This window comes from Manis pentadactyla, chromosome 15 (genome assembly GCF_030020395.1).
Source record: "Manis pentadactyla isolate mManPen7 chromosome 15, mManPen7.hap1, whole genome shotgun sequence".
Taxonomy (NCBI): Eukaryota; Metazoa; Chordata; class Mammalia; order Pholidota; family Manidae; genus Manis; species Manis pentadactyla.
In genome coordinates, this window is record NC_080033.1 from 13,772,482 (window position 1) to 13,793,230 (window position 20,749).

Sequence of the window (20,749 nt, forward strand, 5' to 3'; positions counted from 1 at the left end):
GGACTTTGCCTTATAATTTTAACTGTGAAAGAATACACTGGAGGTTTTTTAGGCAGCCCACTCTGGCTGCCATAAAAAACAGACGAAGGAGCTGTCCAGGCGGGAGAGAATGATGGACAGCACCAGGGTGAAGGCTGTGAAGGCAGAAGAGTGGATGGATCCTGGATCTATTTTGTGACTATAGAGATAACAAGATTTGCTGGTGGACTTAGTGTGTGTGTGAAAAAGAAGAGTCAGTGATTGATTGCGCTTAGAACAAAATCCATTTTCTTTATAATGGCCTACAAAGCCCTAAATGATCTGGGTCCTCGCTCTCTCCCCAGCCTTGTCTGCCCCACTCCAGTTACTCTAGCTTTCTTAATGTTCTTTGAATTCGCCCTGCCCTTCCTATTGCATAGCTGGCAGCTTCTCAGGTCTCAGGTCAAATGTCACTTTCTCATAGAAGCCACTTTCTTTATAGCACTTACCACTCTCAAAATGATCTTGACTATTTTCTTGTTTATCACCTGCCTTTCTCCACTAACAGGTCAGCTCCTTGAGGGCAGCGACTTTGTCAGTTTGGTCGCTGCTGTATCCCCAGTGCCTAGAAGGAGGGCCTAGCGCAAAGAAGGCACTTAATAAAGGAACAAAGGCATTGATCAACCCCCGTGTTGGCTTACACGAAGAACAGGCACGGACAAGAACACACGACAGACCCTGGGTCGTCCCCATATCCTGAGGATACCCGGAAGCCAGGGACCACCTGCTCCCGCGCCCGCGGTGCCTGGAGGATGCAGAGCCTGGGCTGGGACTGGAGCACCCCCGGGGAGGACGCAAGGATGCTCTGGAGCAAACCCAGCCCCGCCCTGTATCCCCAGGAGCCAATGGGTGCGCGGCCCTCCCGACGCCCCCTGGGACGTGTAGTCCGGACGGGGGCGCCCTCGGGCGCCGCCGAGCGCCCCTAGACTCCACGTCCCGTGGTGCGCTGGGAGGTGCATGGATTGGCCGAGCCCCGCCCCCGGCCCGCCCCTCTCGGCTCGCGCTGCAGCCCCAAGAATGAATGAAATCGTAGCGCGCTGGGCGGCAGAGCGGGCGGCGCAGGCCGGGCTGGGCCCGCGCACGGCGGCAGCGGCGCCTCGGGCTGGAGGCGGCCCAGCCGAGCGGGCCATGGCCACCGCTATTCAGAACCCGCTCAAGTCGTGAGTGTCCCCGCCGTCCAAGTCCCTTCATCCAGCTTCTCCCCCCGCCCTTCACCCCCCACCGAGCCCTTCCCCCGCCCTCGATGGGGAGGGGATGCAGCGCTCGGATGGTAGTTGAATGAGGGTCCCCAGCGCGCCGCCCTGCCCCTTGGGGGGGGCCCGCCACCCGTTGTCGCCTCCTGAGGTTGCGGGCGGGAGCCATTCCGGGGTCGCGGGGGCGCCTCTTCTTTGTCGCTGTCAGTGAAGGAATGTGGCGCGGGCTGGGGGGTGGCGGAGGCCTTTTCCCCACCCAGAGTGGGGGTAGGGGTTTCCCTCTCCTCCTCCGAGTCTCCGGGGACGCCGGGCCTGCCCGGGCATGGCGCTGGGGGTACCAACACCTAAGTCCAGATTTGAGTCTCCGGGGTTTCCACCACCCTCTTTCCCTTCATCAAAGCACCTTTCTCTCTCTCCCTCGCTCTTTCTTCGGGGACCTCGGCCCGCGGGGCCACAGGGTGGGACCTGAGACGTCGGGGGTCCCCGGTTCGATCCCCGCTGTCTCTCCTTTTCCTCTCCGGGTCTTCAGGTCTTAGAAGCTCCGACGCCCCGGTCAGCTTAGATCTTGGGATCGCTCCCTCTCCCCGCCCATACACATCTAGCGAGAGCATCTCCCATCTCCTTGGGGACCGGATGCCTCCGGAGAAGGTGCCGGGAGCGCTCTCACTCGCCGGGAATTCCCTCCCTTTCGCCCGGTTCGTGTTCCTCCTCCGAGCGTTAGCTTCCTCTTGGGCTCAGTGGCTGGGAACCTGGACGCCTGGGTTCGAGCCTAGCTCTCTCCCATCCCTCTCCCCTCCAGCCATCCCTCGCTCTCTCCACCTCTCTTCCCTCTCTTTCCTTCTCTGTCTTACTCCCTCTTTGGGACCCGGGACTCCCGGGTCTCAGCGCTCCCCACCCCCCTTACTCCGGCGGTGACAGCGGGCTCAGAGTGACAGGCGTGCGGCCGCTCCCGCCCTCCCTCCCTAGCTGGCGAGCTAGGCGCTCCCCTCCCCCTCCTCCCGAGCCTGAGGGAGGAGGCGGAGGGAGTACGCCCGCGGCGCTGCACAAAGGGGCCGCGGTGACCCCCCCAACACACAACCAGTCCTTTCCCTCAACCCGTGAGCTCGCAGCCTTGACCTTGAGCAATGTGTGCTAGTGGGGGGAGAAGCCCGGCAGCGCCTGCCTCCTCCCCCAGGCTGTGCCTGGCGGCGGGACCAAAGGCCCCAGTTGCTTTTGGTTTCTGGCGGGGGAAGTTGGGAGAGGAGGGGGGCGGGGGCTTATAGGCACGCGCCTGCACGTGCGGCTTTACCGTGAACAGAAGAACGCTTGGAGGGTGTGTATGGGGCTGGGGTCAAGTGTGAGACGGTGTGTGATGGGGACACGCTGCTGCTTCCTTCTCACTCTTAAGTCTCACACACAGACAGATGTCTCTCATATGAGGGACACCCTCGAACTGGCTGGGACCAGGTTCTTCTGCAGGTTGGTGGATCTATGGGCACCCAGGCCTCCTCATTCTGACACTGCTGAGCCCTCTTGGAGGAGGTATGGGACAGCCCATTGCAGGGACTTGGAAGCCAGAGTAGGTCTTGGGGTGGGAGTGCCAGCTCCCTTCCTAGCTCTCACCTTCCAAGGGGTCTGTCTGTAGGGGTGAGGGTGAAGAATGTGAGTCAAATCCCTTTGTGGGTGGAGGCTGGGGGGTGCGGCTCTCAGGAGTTTTGGCTGCCTGAGCTCAAAGTCCATCTTGAGTCATTAATTCCACCCACCCTCAACCTCAGTATTACCATCTGTGAATTGGGGAATCGTAACAGTTCTTATTCCCTCATGAGGCTGTTGTGATCTTTGTAAAGCATTTAGAGATCTTTGTGAAGAACAGCCTGACCCTGACTGAATGTAGTGATTGTTAGTAGCAGCATCAATTCTGACTTCACTTGAGGTCCAGTTTCCGCTTGGTGCACTGGAGGTGGGGATAAGAGGATTGTTTGGGCAAGAGAGTTCAAGTGTGGGAGTAGTGAAGGTTACCATGGGTAAGGAAAGGGAGAGGTGCCCCTGTGTCTGTGGGTCAAATGGTGCTGGTGGACAAGGATCTTAGGGAGTTGATGGAGTTTTCTTCACTCAGACTCCAAACAGATCACACTGATGCAAGGGTTCTGGGTGGGGCAGGAGTGAAGGGCCTGAGGCCACTGGTGTGGGGAGCAAGTAAGGATGTGTTGGGGGATTGGTGAGGGTGGTGAGGGTAAGAGAGGAAGGTGGCAAGGGCACTCTGTGAGCTGAGCTGATGTACCTGGGGATGGGGCTTACTGGGGATGAGATATAGGGTCTGGAGGCCAGAGTGAGCAAGAGAACGCCAGTGTCCCTGACTTACTCCCCTTGCAACCTACTCTGGGCCAGATGTGAAGCAGAAACCCACTCCCTCTCACTGGGGAGCAGGGAGGGGGAAGGTTCAGGCCTTACTGGGGAAAGATGGGGGACAGTTTGTGGAAGAGGTCTAAGACTTGAGGTGTGTGTGTGGAGGGGGGTGACATTTGTGGGCTTTTTATCCACAACAGGGGCTCAAACTTGAACATAAACTTTGTACTAGGGGGTTCCTTGTATGTGTGCATGGGGCCGGGTGAATGTTGTGACTCAGTGGGTCAGCTCACTCTCCCCCCAGATCCTGTAGGGTAGAGTCAGTGTGGCAGTGGGAGAGAGAATGAGAGAAGGCTCAGCTGGGTACAGACATCTGGGCACGTGAATCCTTCCCTTAGGCCCGCCCGCCTTCAAACAGCCACCAGGGGCTGGGGGTGTGTAACTTCACCTCCCTGTGCCTTGGATTCCTCATCTGGAAAATGGGGTAATAATAGTGCCACCCCTAAAGGGTTATTTTGGGGATTTAATGAGTCGATCCCTGTTAAAGTACTTAGAACTGTTCCTGGCACGTAGTGGGTACTCAGTATATTTATTCATTCAACAAGTAGTTACAGAGTATCTATTATGTGCTAGGCATTATTCTTTGTAATAATGGTTTGGTATCACCATTTTACATCTTAATACATTTCAGATCCTCTTTGAGGAATGAATGAATTTATTGAACAACTACTATCTGCCAGGTACCTTTAAAAATACTACCGTATGTGCTCATTTAATTCTCACAATAATCCAATTTTTACAGGATTCTAAAATCATCCTCATTTTCCAGATGTGAAAACCAAGGCCCAGAAAATTTAGGTCAAGAATCAGGGTCCAACCCAGAAGTTGTGGCTTCAGCTCCTAACTATCCCTGTTGCTCTCAGGCCTGCGGAAGGGGTTGAGCAGGGTGGGGTCAATGTGTGAATGACAGCCCCGAGTGGGACAGAACAGGGCTCCTAGAGCCAGGAGGGCGTAGGGAGGTGGTGAGGGGGTGGTGTCACTAAGCCAGGCGTCTGTGTGTGTGTGTGTGAGCGCGGGCATGTTGGTGGGACGTCTGTGTGGTGGGACACCTGCAAGGTGTTGCTAAGTCTCCTAACATTGAAGTGTTTGTGTGAGTGTAAATGTATGTGAGCCTGTGTGCAGGTGGGAATGGGAGTGTGCGTGAGTCTACGTAGGAGGCTGAGAGTATATGTGTGAACGTGTCAACTGCTGGTGCGTGCGAGTCCGTGTGTGCGTGTGTGAGCGTCTGCCCGGGAGGCCAGGCTGCTGTGCAGGAGCGCTGGTGAGAGACTGCGCCCTCGTGGCCCCTCCTCTGTACCCTTTCCTGAGGGGTCAACCCGCCCCAGGGCCTGGGACTACCACTCCCAGCATGGCCCGGGTGGGCCCGCCCCGCCGTCGCGATTGGCTGTGGCTCCGGTGCTCCCGCCCCCCGGGAATGAATGGATGGGCGGCCTCAGCGCCCGCCCGAGCGCTGGGAGGACCGACCCGGCGGGGACCCGCTGGGGGCAGGACCCGGGGAGCAAGATGGCCACGGTCATCCCCGGCCCCCTGAGGTGCTGCGAGCCAGCGGGAGGCGGGGGAGGGCTCGCTGGCGGGTCTGCGCGGGCGAGTGTGTGTGTGGCGGCTGGGGGTGGGGCCGATTTGGTTCCTGGGGGGCTGTCACCGCGGGCCGGGCTGCGCGGGGGTGCGAGTGTGTGTGGCTATGGGTCTCTGGCAAGTACAGTGTCCGACGCGCTGCTCCTGGAGCTGAGAGTGTGGGGAACTCGGAGTCCTCTTCGGGTCCTCTTCGGGAAAGAGGGTCAAGTCCCGCCCTACGACTCCCGGGGCTGCGGAGAGGGTGAAATGGCCTGGGGATGCGGGGGCCCTAGTAAACTTGAGTGAAACGCATACTACCTTTGTTTTGGGATGTGAAGTGTGTGTCACTTGTTTGTGTTCTGGTTTTTTGGATATGTGTGTAGATATGTGTTTCATTCCTTTTATTCTACACTAGATATCTGGATATTTGGGTCTTTGAATATGTGTACATGTTCTTTGAAACTGTGCATCATTTGTATTCTGTGCCTTTGGATATGTAGGTATGCATGGATTTATGTGAAAATATTTGTGTGAATTTCGGTGGATTTGTGCTTTCCTATGTTGCATGTGTGTATCTTTGTGTGTTTGAATATGTGGTATTTTAGATGTTGGTTTCTATATTGTGTATCTGTGAATGTGTGTGTCTATCCTGTGTAAATCTGTGATTTTTTTTGTGTAGTGTATCTGGATATTGTGTGTTGTGTGTGTATGTTGTGTCTTCGAATGTGTGTAAGTGCATAAAGAAGCAGTTTAACATTTGTTTTAACATTTGTGTACCTGTGTGTCTTTGGATGCGTGTGTGTGTGTCTGTGTGTGTGTCTGGTGTAGTGTGTCTGATCTGTCTGTATGTGGTATATCTTTGTGTGGGTGATTTGCTTATATTGGGTGTCTTTGGATATGTAATGTGTATTTGCATAAATACATGTGTCAACTGTTTCTACACTATATGACTTGGGATATTTGTGTCTTTCAGTAGATATTTGTGTATACACATTTGTGAGATTTGTCTGTTTCTCCTTTGTGAGTCTTTGGTATGTCTCTCTTTGTGTGTGAATCCGGTGTGACTATGTGTGATTGTGTTGTGTGTTTGGATCTGTGCATGTGTGGAGGTGTCCCGGTGAAATTTTGTCTGTCTCCGTATTGTATCTCTACTCGTTGGCTCGAGGCCGGCTGAGTCCCATGTTGGGGCTCCTGGGTCCAGGAGCGACAGGAGGGGAGAGGTGAGGTTGGAGAAGTCGGCCCACCCATTCCCCACGGGCGGGCTGGGGGAGGGGTACCGGGAGCCCAGGCGCTGCGGCCCTTGCTGACAGCCGCCCGCCCGCCCGCTCACCGCCCCTCGCAGCCTAGGCGAGGACTTCTACCGCGAGGCCATCGAGCACTGCCGCAGCTACAACGCGCGCCTGTGCGCCGAGCGCAGCCTGCGCCTGCCCTTCCTCGACTCGCAGACCGGCGTGGCCCAGAACAACTGCTACATCTGGATGGAGAAGACCCACCGCGGGCCTGGTAAGGCAGAGAGGGCGGGGCGGGGCGGCGGCTTCGCGGAGCGTTCTCAGCTCTCACTGCCCTCCTCACTCCAGGTTTGGCTCCGGGACAGATCTACACCTACCCCGCCCGCTGCTGGAGAAAGAAACGGAGACTCAACATCCTGGAGGACCCCAGGCTCCGGCCCTGCGAGTACAAGATCGGTGGGTGGAGCTTGGTCCTGAGCCTGGGGTAGTCCCCATGAGTGCCCCCAGCACGTGCTCCAAGTGTGTGGTGCCAGTGTGTGTCTGAGCATTCATTCACCTTTATTTCCCTCCTTAGGAGTGTCTGAGTGGCTGGTTGCCTGTCTGAGGGTGTGTGTCTGGGTGTAGTCAGAGGTTCTCCACTTTTCCCTGACTGAGCTTGAACAGTATCATATCCTAGGTGCGTCTAGGTGTATTCGAGGGCAGAGCTGTATCAGTCATGTGTGTTTAGGTGTATGAGTCTATCTTTTCCCTGTGAGCCAGGATATATGAGTGTCTGGCTATATTCTTCCTGTGGGTGCCTGAGTATGTCTGGGTGTGTCAGTGTCTGACTGAAACTTCCATTTGAAGTAGAGGAGATCTAAGTGCGTCTCTTTCCAGGTGTTTCCAAGTGTATTTATTAGGAGGTTTATTTCCTCTTGTGTGTGTCTGGTTTATCATTTATCAGAGTATACTGCTCTTCCTGAGTGTGTCTGGGTCTATCAGGGTGTCCTGCTGTCTCTTCCTTTGGGTGCCCAGATGCTTTGGGATGTCTGGGAGACTCTCCTCTCTCGGTGTTGGGCATATTAGGTGTATTTTTGCCCTTGTGTGCTGGCTCATCAGCGTCTGGCCTTATTACTTCCCGAACGTGTCCCATACTATTAGAGTCACTGGCTGTTTCTCTTCCTTGGTCCAGGTTATATCCAAGGTCTTCATGGATCAATTGGAGTGTCCATTTGGCTGTGTCTTCCTGGGGGTGTCTGACTACCTCAGAGGGACTGTCTGTATATCTCTCCTGTGTGTGTCCATGTGTATCTTCTGAGTGATTCTCTCAGCATGTCTGTATCTCTCGCATGTGTGTCCAGGTGTGTGGTAGGGACTGGCTGTATTCTCCCATGTGGGTCTGGTATTTCTGATAGTCTAATGCTGTCTTTCTGAGTGTCTCTGGGTGTATCCAAGGGTCTGGATGTGTGTCCTCCATGTGTCTGGGTGTATCTTTTCCTTTGTGTGTTAACTGTCTCAGTGGGTGTCTTTATCTCTCCATATGTGGCCTGGTGTTATTGAGGGTCCTGCTGGGGTCTCCTCCTGAGTGTGTCTGAATGGATCTGAGGATCTGGCTATGTCTTTCCCAGGGCCTGGGCATCCTTCCCAGTATGTAGGGTTGAATCTTTGAGTCTGTTGCTTGTGAATGTGGGAAAGCCTCTTCCTTCCAGCATGGCTCCCCAACTTGGGAAGTTTGAGGAGTCCTCCAGGGACACCTGCCCCACTTGACCCCCTCCATGGTCTGTCCCCAGACTGTGAGGCTCCCCTGAAGAAGGAGGGCGGCCTTCCAGAAGGGCCGGTCCTTGAGGCACTACTGTGTGCTGAGACGGGGGAGAAGAAGATTGAGCTGAAGGAGGAGGAGACCATTATGGACTGCCAGGTAGGACCACCCCCGGGGCCCTCAGCTGCCCTCTCACCCTTGCCTCTGCCCTGGCATGTCCCATTTCTGCTCTGAGATCTCCCCTGGCTCCCTAGGGCCTTAGGGCTCCTAAGTCTCCATCTGCCCACACCTCATCTCTTTTTTGGAGGGCCTCCTGACTTGCCCTGTGACCTCTAATCTGCAGCAATACCCAGAAACCCCTCAAAAGCAGTACACCACCCCCATTTTCTTGACCCCATTCTCCCTTTTCCTGGTGCAGAAACAACAGCTGCTGGAGTTTCCGCATGATCTTGAGGTGGAAGACTTGGAAGATGACATTCCCAGGAGGAAGAACAGGGCTAAAGGAAAGGTACCACTGCAAGGTTTCTCTCCATCACCCCTTCCCTCAGTGCAGATCCCATTAATTGAGCATGACTGATGGTCAAATCTTGCCCCAGTTTGACCTTGTTTAATCCCCAGAGCAGCCTGAGGGAGGTGGTGTACAGAATTTTATATCCACTTTACAGATGAGGAAACTGAGGCTGGGATATATCAAACCAATTGCAAAACAGAGATGGTACAGTGTAGTGTGGTAGATCTATCTTCATATCTGTGCTACAGATGAGAAACTGAACACAGGTCAAGGGAGGAACCCAAGGCCCATGACTAGGGAAGGGCAGAGCTGTGACTCAACTTTCAGGCCCAAATGATGAAAACTCTTCAGTTGCCTCCCTTTCTTGTCCCCTCACTCCCGACTCTTCCCCAGGCATACGGCATCGGGGGTCTCCGGAAACGCCAGGACACCGCTTCCCTGGAGGACCGAGACAAGCCGTATGTCTGTGATAGTGAGTCCTTCTGAGAGGGGGAAAGAGAGAGAGTGGGGCCCAGAGACCACTCCCTGCCTGGCCCCTTTCCCCTGTTCTGGACCCTGGTTGGGGGGCGATGCTCAGGCCTATAGCAGAGGGGGAGATGTGATCCCGGAGGCCAGGGTGGAGGCGGCATGGGCTGGGAGGGCTGACTGGCCCCCCCTGCTCGCTCTCCAGTCTGTGGGAAACGGTATAAGAACCGGCCGGGGCTCAGCTACCACTACACCCACACCCACCTGGCTGAGGAGGAGGGGGAAGAGAACGCCGAACGCCACGCCCTGCCCTTCCACCGGAAAAACAACCATAAACGTGAGCAAGCAGGCCGGCTGCGGGCTGGGGAGGGGCCCTGGGGGAGGGGGCTGTGGAGCCAGGGAGGGAGGGGGCACATTAGACATTTCTGGAAAATCTCCAGCTCAGTGGTCCCCTCCCCCCACCGACCATGGGGATGCTGGCTCTGGGGTTGCCGTGGCAACCAACCATCTCTCCCTTGCTCCCGGCCGGGCGTAATATTTCTGGGTCTGATTTATTGTTTCAATTAGAGCTTGGGGAGGGGGTGATAGATGACTCCCCTCCCTGTCTGCTTCCCTTTCTCCCTTCTTTGCTAAGCTTTGGCCGAGGGGGCAGGATGTGTGGCCTGGGTGCCCTTGGCGTCCATTACCCAAGCTAAGCCCATGCCAGCCCCAGCAGCTGAGGGACCGGGAGGGCTTGGGGGGAGTCTCCGCCAGTGGAGAAGCTGTCTTCACACTCATCCCTTGTGGGGAGAGCACACCCAGGCACCTCTGTTCAGAATTTGTTTTGTGAATATGTTTCCGTACTAGACCTTGGCTAGTGGCATCTACACGATTTCTATCTAGTCGGGACTTCGCTGGCACTGGTTGTGTGGTAGGAGTATGTATGAGTGGAGAAGCAGGGGGCTCCTTTGTAAGGCTGTATTTGCCAAGTTTTTACCTAATAAAGAGGACAAATCAGTTGTCCCCAGAGCTGCGTAGTTCCTAATAATTACTTGGCCTCCCCAACTCTCCTTTGCTACATACTGGCCACCCCTCAGGGGAGCTACTCTCTCTCCCCACCTCCCCCACGCCTGGAGAAAGGAGTCCAGCCCTGGGCTGAGGCTGGGGGCAGGGTGGAGCCTTAACCTATGGTGAGAGCCCCTCTCTCTGTCCCCCCACTCCCAGAGTTTTACAAAGAATTGGCCTGGGTCCCTGAGGCACAGAGGAAACACACAGGTAGGGACGCGTCCCTCTGCCCCTGCCTCCACAGCAGCTGAGACTGGGTGCCCCTGTCTGCGTGTGCCAACCCCTGCCTGCTGTTTTTCAGCCAAGAAGGCGCCCGATGGCACTGTCATCCCCAATGGCTACTGTGACTTCTGTCTGGGTGGCTCCAAGAAGACAGGGTGTCCCGAAGACCTCATCTCCTGTGCTGACTGTGGGAGATCAGGTGATGCCCCCTAAGATTACAGGGGCTGGGGTGGCGAGGACTCCAGGAGGCCAGGTCTGGAGGCTGGGAGGCAGAGGAGTGAGGGGATCCACAGCCGGTGGAGCTGATTCAATGGCTGAGGCCTGTGGGATCATGAGCGGGGTCAGGGAGGCCCAGGGACTACGTGGATGTGGTTGTCGTGGCCTTGCGGGTAGTGGGCCGCACTTACTGTGGCGTGGGGCATAGTGAAAGCTGGTGGCCAGGGCACTGTGGGTAGTGGCCTGTGATCGTGAGCCATGGATTGCCACTGCCTGGGTACTGTGGCTAACAGAGGGTGCTGGCCATGGAGCTGTGGTGAACAGAATGTTCTTCCCCATGGTGGGCTTGTGGGGAATAGACAGCGGTTGCCTCAGCACAGTGGGTCATGAATTGTGGTTGTCATGGTACTGTGGGGAGTGCAAGATGGTAGTCATGGCAACCGGGTCTGGTGGAATGTTGTCGTGGCACTGAAGTGGTGGCTGCAGGAGTCTCTGTGCTGGGGTCACTAGTGCACTGACATCAGGTTGCAGGGAACCAGGGTGTGGGGACCCCACTGCAGAAGGTGGTTCCCATGGCATTGTGGCCGGGAGAATGTGGCGGCCACGTTACTGTGGTTAGCAGAACCGGCTGGCCATTCTGCTGTGGGTAATGGAATGTGGCCGCCTCAGCGCAGTGGTTAACAGAATGTGGCTGCCCCGGTGTTGTGGGTGGGAGAAAGTGGTTGCCACAGCACTGTGGGTAATGGAATGCGGTTGCCATGGTATTCCGGGGAGCAGAATGTGGTTGCCATGGTGGCTGGGTAGGAGACTGGTGGCCTGCTTGCAGTTCGGTCTCTGGGCACTGTGGGCAGGGTGGAGTCAGGCTGTGGGCCACAGCAGCTCACCTGGCCTTATGAGCCAAGGGTGGGGGCCATGCCAGTTCTTCCCCAGGGTCAGGGGTCAGCAGGGGCACAGTGACCGCTAACCACATCCCTGCCCCTCGGCCCCCAGGACACCCCTCGTGTTTACAGTTCACGGTGAACATGACGGCGGCCGTGCGAACCTACCGCTGGCAGTGCATTGAGTGCAAGTCCTGCAGCCTGTGTGGCACCTCGGAGAACGACGTGAGTGCCCACCCACTTGCCTGCCTCCCCCGGGACATATCCCCATGCGGCCTCCCCACCTGGTACCTTTGCCTTTGCCAGTTGGGCCTAACGCCTTTCCCTGGTGCCCCTCCCTGGTGAACACTAGTAACCTGTATTATTATTATTGTTAGTGTCCATTAGTTGAGCCTGGCACTTAATACTTCATCTCTCTGACTCCTCCCAACCGCCCTCTGAGGTAGGTGCTCTTGTTCCCACTTCAGAGAAAAAACCAAGCTCAGAGGAGGGGAAATGACTTGCCCAAGGTCACCCAGCAAGGCGAAGTAGTAGGGAAATAGTAGAGCTGGGACCTGAACTCATGCCTGTTGTTCTAGAGCTGGTATCAGACCATCCCAGGGTCCTGTGAAGTGTTCCATGCCACCTATAAGACCCACACGACAAACTGCAAACTCCTAGGTCACAGCGGTGTTCTGCTTGGCCATGCAGGGTCTTGCAAAGATTCCATGAGGCAAAGACACCTCTCGGACACCTTTATTGTGGAAGGGACCCTTCCCCCTGCCCCTTTGACCTAGCCCCTGCCCCAGCCCCCCACCCCGGTTTCTGGTGCCCGTGCCCCCAGGGTGCCAGCTGGGCGGGTCTCACCTCTCAGGACCAGCTGCTGTTTTGTGATGACTGCGATCGGGGTTACCACATGTACTGCCTGAGTCCCCCCATGGCGGAGCCCCCGGAAGGTGAGAGAAGAGGTGGGCACGACACAGGGGTGGGTGGGCTGGAAAGCTGTCCTGCTGGTGCAGACAGGGTTGGCTGGATGGGAGGGGTTGGGCCAGCCCCACCCCGACCTGGACCTAACCCCCTGTCCCATGGCCACCCCCAGGGAGCTGGAGTTGTCACCTCTGTCTTCGGCACCTGAAAGAGAAGGCCTCTGCCTACATCACCCTCACCTAGGCCTGGCTCTGGCCCCCCGGACCTCTGGGGTGGTGCTTGCCTGCCTTCCTCTCGGAGCGCCTCTACTCTCGCTTCCCCCTTAATGCCCCACAGTGGGAGGAGGAGAGGGAAAGCCTGCGGGGCCGGGCCACCCCTTCCCTCTGTGCAAGTGGAATGTTTGCCCTCTGGGTTAGGGGGCCAGCAAGGCCCCTCTCCCTCCCTCCCTCCTTCCCCATCCCTTGGCACATGGGCACCAGGGGCTTCTGCTCCCCTCAAAGCCATACCCCGCCTCTGGGCGGGCATGAGGGGGTGATGGATGCCAGCCCGGGGAATGGATACAGCCTTTTTCTAAAGAAAAAGTCAAAAAGTTAAAAAAAAAAAGAAAAAAAAGAAATTAATATATACAGAGTCCTCTAAGGCCTGGCTGGGTGGAGGGGGCCGTGCTGAGCACATTCACCTGGCACCGTCTATGCCAGCTTCCTGCCTAGAGGCCCCTCTCCTCATTTCTGGAGTTGCAGCTGTCCCATCTCCCACCCAAGGTGGGCACCATTCCTGCCTTGTGCCCAGGGCAAGGGGCTGTGGTGTCCACCCCTCGCCCCCTCCTGGTGCCCACTGCGGATACTGCATGATGTGACCCATGGTTTTGAAGTCTGTTCCTGCCCTGAGAGCCCCGCCTGCGCCCACCCTGCCTGCCGCAGCTGGTGGGCGTCGCCAGTGGGGCAAGGCCAGCCCCTGCCCAGCGCCTGCTGGAATGAGAAGCACAGACTCTGCAACGGACTAGTTTTCCCTCCTTCCTCTGCCCCCATTCCCCACCGGCCAGGCCGGGCTGCCCTGGCCACGCTCGCTGGCCATTTTGGGGTAGTGACGGGGCGTGGTTGTTTCTTGTGGTTGTGTTTGTTGTTTGGTTTTAAAAAAAGGGAAACTGAGACTGCAAGCGGGAGAGGTGGTGGGTTTGGGGGTCTCCCTGGATCCAGGCATGCCCTGCCTTGTAAATGAGTCTCCTTCATTGCCTGCCTCTGCTGTGAATTAACTTGTTCTGTGTATTAAACTGGGCCTGACTCCTCTGCCCAGGACTGCCTCGTTCTCCAGGCTGGTTTGGGGTGTCACCCAGAAGGGGAACCTGGAGGCTCTGCTGGGGGAGCCTCAACTGAGGTTAACAGCTGGGGCTGGCCCTACCTCCATCTCTGTCTCTCCCCTGCACCCCGCCTTTCGCTGGCTTTGTCCCAGCTTCTCCCAGCCTCGCCGGAAAGGAGAAGAGGGGGGATGGGGGAGAGGGGGCTCCCGCCCAGCCAGCTGTGGTTGCCCTGGCAACGGACTGCTGCAGCTGCAGCGGGAAGCAGTGAAGAGGGAGGTGGGGAGCTGGGGGCTGGGGGAAGGGAAGAGGAAGCCGGCAGGCCTCTCCCGGGGCGGAGGCAGGGAGCGGGGCCGCCAGGAGCACCTCATCCTCGCCCTACATCACTTGGGGCTCCCCCAACCCAGAGGGCAGAGAGGAAGGAGCAAAGGAGGGACGACAGACCCAGGGACACTGGGAGAGAGGCAGATTTGGGTGAGGCGGGGTGAGGGGGAGAGAACCAGGCCACAGATCTGGAGAGACATAGATAGCAAAGTCACAAATTTACAATCAAAAAGAGAGCAGAGAAGGGAATAAATAGATCTGGGGAGCAATGTCGATGCGGAGAGTCTCAGGAATTATGGGCAAAGAGAAGAGAGATGGAGATTTAGGAGAGGAAATAATAGTAATGAAAACTACATGCATTGGGAGGAGGCCAGAGGAAGTAGACAGTGATTTGGAGAGAAGCAGAGAGAGTGGATGAGGGGAGGCAGAGAACCAGGGCACATAGATTAGCAAGGAGAAAAAGAGTAAGAGGGGTGGCACATTTGGGGAGAGATAGTTAGGATCCAGAGACAGGCAGCATACTGGGGGAGTGACACAGAGGGATGAGACTTCAGAGGAGAGAATTTGTGGGGGACAAAGAATTTAGAGGGACCACAGAAAAATCTGGAAGAAGCCCAAGGTAGGAATTCAGATTGGGTGAGAAGAGCCAGAGATTAGGTGGGGGGAGAGAGAGAGACTAGGGGAGGGGCCCAAGAGGGCACCTGTGGGGGGCAGAGGGGACGAGGCAGAGGACGCTGAGAATTGAGGCAAGATGGAGAAGGGACGGGCAGCGCACAGCTCCGGTGAGCCTGTGGGCCGGTGTGTGCGGGCTGTGGGGCGCTAGAAGCTGGGGTGTGTCTCAGGCGCCAGGAGAGGCTGTGAGAGCAGCTTGCTCCACCACTTCCATGCGGGTTGGGGAGGGCGGCCCGGGTTGAGGATGGGGCCTCAAGAAGGGTGGAGACAGGGAGTGTGTCTGGAACACTCTAGAATTTTTAGAAGATGTGGAAATAGCTGGTCCACCTCCTGAAGAAGGAAAAAGATCTCATTTCAGAGAGAGATCTTTTTTGGTAGCGAGTAGGGTCGGAATCAGAGAAGCATCAGGTTTTAGCTCAGAGAGATGAAAAACTCAGTGACAGGTAAATGGGTGAGGTGCCGGAAAAACCCAGCCACCTGGCCCTGTCAAGGAGCTGGGCTGGCGCTCAGATTCAGAAAATCGATTTGACCCCGATCCCTGGGTCAAACTGCAAGCGTTTACCAGGGCAGCTGCAGCCTGGGGCCAGGAGTTTAAGACGTCCCCGGATCCAGCAAAGCCCCTAGAGCAGGCCTGGCCAGCGCTGAGGTCACGGGAATCTTTTCCTGACACCTCCACCTCACTGTGCTCCCAGGGGCTGCTTTCTATCCCAAATCACCAACTAGATGACTGGCAGCAGGAGGCGTCCCCCCACTGATGATGGTGGTGGCAGGTGGATACAAGTAAGCTGGTGGTGGGGACACAGTCCAGTCAAAGGGTGCAGGGACCCCTTTGTTCTGAGTCTTCCCGCAAAGAACAGATTTCCCAAGCTGGAAATTCAACTTTTCGTACAATGTCCAGAATTTTAAAAGCTGAGGACCACTAATTCTAAAAGCAGTGCAACACCCTGGCCCAGGTCCGGCTTTCAGGCCTCCAGCATATGACTTCTGAGGTAGGAATCTCCCCTTCTTTTTACCTTTAGGACTTTTCTACATTCTGAGTGTGGGATTTCTGTCATTTGGATTTCAAGCAAAAGCAGTTTGTGCAAGCCTTGTGTTCCTGATTCTTAGGGGAGTGTGCGTACGTGTGTGTGTGCGTGTCTGTACACGCGTGCTGACGGTGTTTGGGACAAGGGGGGAGGAGGAGGCTGACGCTGGGCCACACCCTCTCGTTACTGACTCCAGGCGGCTGCCCAACTACTGAACACACGAGCCATTTCTATGAAACATTTATTTCCTTTGAAACCTCCAGAAACATGCCAGAAAATCTCAAGACAGGGATCGAAAAAAAAAAAAGACAATAAAGAACAATAAAAAATCCAAATGAAACAAATCAACATATGAAGAACCCCTATCTTCAGCCATCAGATAGAACACCCTCAAATTAAATAATTTGTTTTGCAGAGATCCTTAAAAAATAACAAAACACAAAGGCAAAATCATAATTTACACTTGTGAATGTACATGATTAGGTCCCCCAAGTGATTTGAATGATCTGATGAGGTGAAAAAGGGAGGGGAGGGATGGCCTCCAGGTCAGGGTCTACGAAAAGGGGCTGGGTGGTCCTGGAGAGCCCTTCTGAGAATGGGACCCGGGAAGAGGGGTAGAGACATCACAGTAGTTGGCCAGGGCTGAGGACTGAGCATCCCCTATCTCACAGCACGGGCAAGGGAGAGGGGGTGCTGGCTGATGACAACCGATGTGTCTCCCCCACTTCCCTTGCCGGGCGCAGTCCCCAGAGTCCCCTTCCCTGAGGTTTCTGGCCCCAAAGAGAAGGTGGTGGGGTCTCTGGACAAGGGCTGGGCAGCCTGGCACTGGTCACCAGCCAGGAGCCTGCTGCTCTGAGCCTGGTGTCCCCTCCCCACACCTGGTGCCTCCCAGAAAGGCACGCTGGCTGGCCTGCCTGCCCCCGCGGGCTTTATCCCTCTGAGCCCTGGCCCACACGTGACACGCCTCGGTCCTCAGCTTGAGGTTGGGAGAATCCACAGATTGTGGCCATACAGACTTGTTCTGGCGCAACTTTACATGAAAAAATAAATATATATATATATATATTTGTTTTTAAAAGAAAGAACTCTGTTTCCTGGGTGAACAGTGTAGTACCACACCAGCTTGGCTGCCTGGCAAGCTGCCCCTTATTGCCTTTAGAGAACCAGCGCCTCATGGGGGTTTGCGGAGCAGAGCGCTCCCCGGGGAGCACAGTGAGGGTGTCTGATGTCGCTGCCGCTGTGAGGCCTGCAAGATGGGCCGAGGGACTTGCGAAGGGAGAACAAAACCGGGAGGAGATGAAGGCTGTTTCTCTCCAGCCCTGACCTGGGGGCTCCGCGGAGCCTCCTGGTGCGCAGAAGGGGACCGTGGCTGCGGGGTTGGTGGGCGTGGCTGGGGCCGGGGCCATGTGGGCTCTGCACCTGGGCCTCATGGGGGCAGTAGCTCCAAGGTGGAGGGGCCCAGGTGCCCTGGCCTCTGGCGGTTGAGAGCTGTTCAAAAAAGACTTTATAAATGGTCCCGAGTGTGCAAACAGAGTTTTCCCTTCAAAGAAGTTGATTCCATGCTGGGGTTTCCTTTCTCCATCCTGGGACTCCCTAAGAAAATAACTGAAACTCTAAGAAAGTGCTCCTGGCTGCTTTTTGGAAGGATAGGGGAGGGAGGGGACAGTGTTCGTGCTTTTTGGAGCTAGTGCACCAGGACTGAGGATGCCCTGGTCCATTTCCACACAGGCCCTCATCTTTCTGGGGCCTGGGGAAGAATGGGTGAGTTTCATGCTGTGACTTCATATAGGGGGCTGGGCCCCACAAGCCCAAATCCAGTTGCAAGTGGTGAAGAAACCTGGTTTGTGGATTCCTGGAGCTGTGAGGTTTGGAGACTCACTCCTGCCCTCCTTCTCCTCTTCCGGCAGCTTCTGATGGCTTGGTCCTAGGAAGCGGCTGGGTGAGAGGGCAGGACGGGCCCCTGGAGGGTGGGGTAGGCATGGCCAGCACCCCGAGACCAGAGAGGGGCGATCAGAGGCAGGCCTGAGCCCACCGGCCCTCTGGGGCTTGAGGACCAGGAGCAGACCCCGGCTCACAGCCCCGGGGAGGCCTCTGCCATCTGGGCTTTCTGGGTCCACGGGGAGGACGGTGATGCCCTGGCAGGACTGACTTGGTCACACTTGCCACTGGGATCCAGTTGAGGGAGACAGCAGGAGCCCATGGGCTGCCTGCGTGGAGGGGTGGGACGGCGGCCTCTCCACCTCAGAGTTCCTTCTTCTCCCTGCAGAAGATCTCCGCGAACTTGCGCAGCTGCTCACTGGCGGCCTGCGACTCTTCCTGCAGGCGCTGGTTGTTCTGCCGCAGGCTGGCCACCTCCGACTGCAGCACCGCCTTGTCCTGCTTCTCCTGTGGGCGGGGCCGGGCACAGGGGGACCTCTGGGCTGTGGCTGTGAGCCTAGTGCCGAGCCGAGCTGCCAGGGCTAAAATCCCAGCTCTGCTTCTCCACAGTTGAGCAACCACGGGCAAGTCCCTTCACCTCACTGGGCCCAGTTTCCTCAACTCTAAAAGGTTGCCTGAGAGGCTTCCTGAGGTCATGGAGGTTGAACTCTCTGCTGACATGTCAAGGCTGACATGAAGTAATGGCTTGACAGACCTCACTGTAATTATGATCACCTCTATGCACAGGCCTAGGGACTACTGTCCCCATTTTCCTAGAAGAGGAAACCAAGCCTCACACAGCAAGCGGGGAGCTGGGATGTGGCTAGGAGGCTGCCTGGGAAAGCTCCATCGTCCCTGCCAGGGTATGAAACATCCTAAGGCAGTGACTTGTCCAAGGTCATGCAGCTTTACACGGAGGGGTGGATCTGAAACTGGCCCCCATGATTCCCACACTTGGGACTCACTCTGCCACCTTTGCCTTTCACGCAAAAGTATTTCAAGCAACAAGCACAAGCCCTCTGCTTATTTCTCCTCACTCTTCCTCACCCTGGAAAGGACGATAAAACAACTTGGAACATCATCCTCTAGCTCTGTGACCCATGGATGTTAAACATGATTTTTTAAGTATGCTGATGTGTAGGAAACTGCTCTGCAGCTTGCTTAGCTTTTTACTTAAGTTACTGAACTTTTTTAATGTCAGTAAGTATATACATTTCTGCTGTTATCTTAACTGGCTAGAGAACATTCTGCTGTATGGTTGTCTGCCACTTACAGGGGCAGCAGTGCAGCACTGAACATCCTCGCTCACGGACCTCTTCGTACCCATGCTTGAAATTCTGTCGGACAAATTTCTACAAGTGGAATTGCTGGGTCAACAAGGTACGCCATTACATTTTGATAAATATTGTCTAACATGCCCTCCAAAAATGCTGGGCAGTTTATTCTTCCTCCAAGAACGTGTGAGAGTTTCTCTGTGTGCCTACTAGCCTTCGGTATTGTCACTTTTTACTCTTTACTCATGACTACATTCAAAGCTGGGTGGCCTCCCCAAGACAGAAGGGGTGCAAGTAGGGACAGGAGCCTTGCCTCACTGCCCTCCCCTCTGCGGCCGCCACCAGTGTCCGGAAGGTGGAACTGGGCAGCATGTGCCACGCAAGGGGCTCCCCGGAGGCCTTACCTTCTGGAGGTCTGTGTGCAGCTGTTTCAGCATCACCTCTAGCTGGTGCACCTTGCCTGTCAGATCGAGGGGCGGCTCCTCGCTGTAAAGACAGGAGACGAGGTCAGGCCCACAGCTCACCAGGTCTCCAGGAGGGCTCTGGGCCTGCAGCTGGGAGGAACATGGGGTACAGGCCCTTCTTGTCCCTGAGTTTTTGGGGAGTCCTTTCCTTCCTGGAGTCCTGAGGGGTGCCTGGAGAAGGAGCTCTGGGGGAAGCTGTGCTCCACCCAGAGAGGGCACATCTGTGGGTATGGATGGTGGGGGCACCAGGCCCATCAAATGCTGTGTGTGTATACCCCCCCCCACACCCCAAGAATGGACTGTATGTGCTTTAGGGAGAAACTCCTCCTGAGCTGACCACCTCACACAGTCAATGCAGAGAACCTGCCCCACAGACATCCATCGAGCACCTCACAGGTCTGGGCACTGTCACAGTCCGAGGAATGGAAGTAGGCAAACATGAGGGCCTGACCTGGTGGACAGAACAACGATGCTAACAAGGATGATGGCAGCATGTCCATCACTGAACCTACCCTGTGCTGTGCACGGTCTCAGTCTAACAGAGCTTCTAGACCAACGTGGCCTGGGACCATCACGCTGTTACCCACGGGCACTGGGGAAAACCAGGCTCAGGCAGAGATCCCAGCCCGTAGCTTCTCCTCTGCACTCACCTGGGCCTGCCTGGCCCCTGCGGAGGCTGCACTGGGCTCTGTGGGGCGCTCACACCCAGTGGGGGTGCTGTGGAGCAGGGTGGACTGCAGCAGACGCAAGGCCTCTCAGTCAATGAGGGAAGAGGACTCGGCCCTCCCGTCTTTGCGCCACCCTTTCCCCCTCCGTGGTGCTGGATCTTGGGGAGGTGGGAGGAGGGTACCGGTTCCAGGGCAAAGGGAATTAGGTCTGGCCATTTCTGCGCCCGCTCTGGGCCCACCCTCACTGTGGCAGCACCGTCTGTAAATGCCTAGTTTCGTCATCACGGTGGGGCTGCACTCTGCTGGAGGGTGAGTTCTAAAGCCAGTGTGTGAAGCGAAACAGCAGAGTCAAAAACTCCTCTTGAAAATCGCTTAAATTGCCCATAAAGTACAGTGCATGAGTGTTATATATATAACCCTGCACGGTGAGGTGTGCTGATGAATGTGAAACACACTAAATACATGGACATGCAAACATGTGTTTACAGCCTCTCTCCCTTTTTAATTTTATTTTCTGCCAAGCCAGTGCAGTCAAATATGCTGCAGTAAATGGGAGATGACCAATGCCGATGTCTTTCTCCCTGTCCCCCCAGCTCCCCTAGGAAGACTTGGGAGGCAGGCTTGTTCTCGGTCACCACTGGGTCCCCAGGCAGCCCAGCATGGAGCCTGCTAGGGAAGAGATTAAAGGTAAATGTCAGGGGACTGCGTAACTTAGGAATATGTAGAGGAGACCCAAGGGGAGACAGAGGGGT

The 20,749-nt window shown here is 56.1% G+C and overlaps 2 protein-coding genes and 1 long non-coding RNA gene across 16 annotated transcripts in view; 2 read left to right on the plus strand and 1 right to left on the minus strand.

Moving 5' to 3' along the window:
• The first annotated feature begins 517 nt into the window (after positions 1-517).
• DPF1 (double PHD fingers 1) lies at positions 518-13,647 on the plus strand. 11 transcript variants are annotated; one of them, XM_036876784.2, is made up of 12 exons: positions 519-1,178; positions 6,493-6,653; positions 6,728-6,835; positions 8,149-8,276; positions 8,536-8,625; positions 9,022-9,100; positions 9,299-9,430; positions 10,297-10,347; positions 10,439-10,558; positions 11,566-11,678; positions 11,831-11,895; positions 12,277-12,389. In XM_036876784.2, exons 1-11 carry the CDS (start codon positions 976-978, stop codon positions 11,855-11,857), a joined length of 1,212 nt encoding a protein of 403 aa, XP_036732679.1. In that variant the 5' UTR covers positions 519-975; the 3' UTR covers positions 11,858-11,895; positions 12,277-12,389. The 11 variants fall into 11 exon arrangements, with proteins under 11 accessions (XP_036732652.1, XP_036732679.1, XP_036732620.1 ...); XM_036876725.2 differs by lacking the exon at positions 11,831-11,895 and adding an exon at positions 12,532-13,647 and having other exon boundaries at positions 521-1,178; positions 12,277-12,388; XM_036876796.2 differs by lacking the exon at positions 11,831-11,895 and adding an exon at positions 12,532-13,647 and having other exon boundaries at positions 524-1,178; positions 6,498-6,653; positions 12,277-12,388.
• Positions 13,648-14,005: 358 nt separating this feature from the next.
• Positions 14,006-18,931, plus strand: LOC130681059 (uncharacterized). Its single transcript, XR_008994118.1, has 3 exons — positions 14,006-14,127; positions 15,548-15,638; positions 18,867-18,931. It is a non-coding gene; the product is annotated as an uncharacterized LOC130681059 (long non-coding RNA).
• Positions 15,898-20,749, minus strand: part of SIPA1L3 (signal induced proliferation associated 1 like 3) — a 218,287-nt gene continuing 213,435 nt past the window's right edge. For all 4 annotated transcript variants that reach the window (XM_036876806.2, XM_036876817.2, XM_057493126.1 and 1 more), the window contains exons 20-21: positions 19,270-19,351; positions 15,898-18,059 (exon numbers count right to left, since the gene is read on the minus strand). In XM_036876806.2, the coding sequence (XP_036732701.2) occupies positions 17,916-18,059; positions 19,270-19,351 (226 nt within the window). In that variant the 3' untranslated portion in view covers positions 15,898-17,915. The remainder of the gene's footprint in view (positions 18,060-19,269; positions 19,352-20,749) is intronic.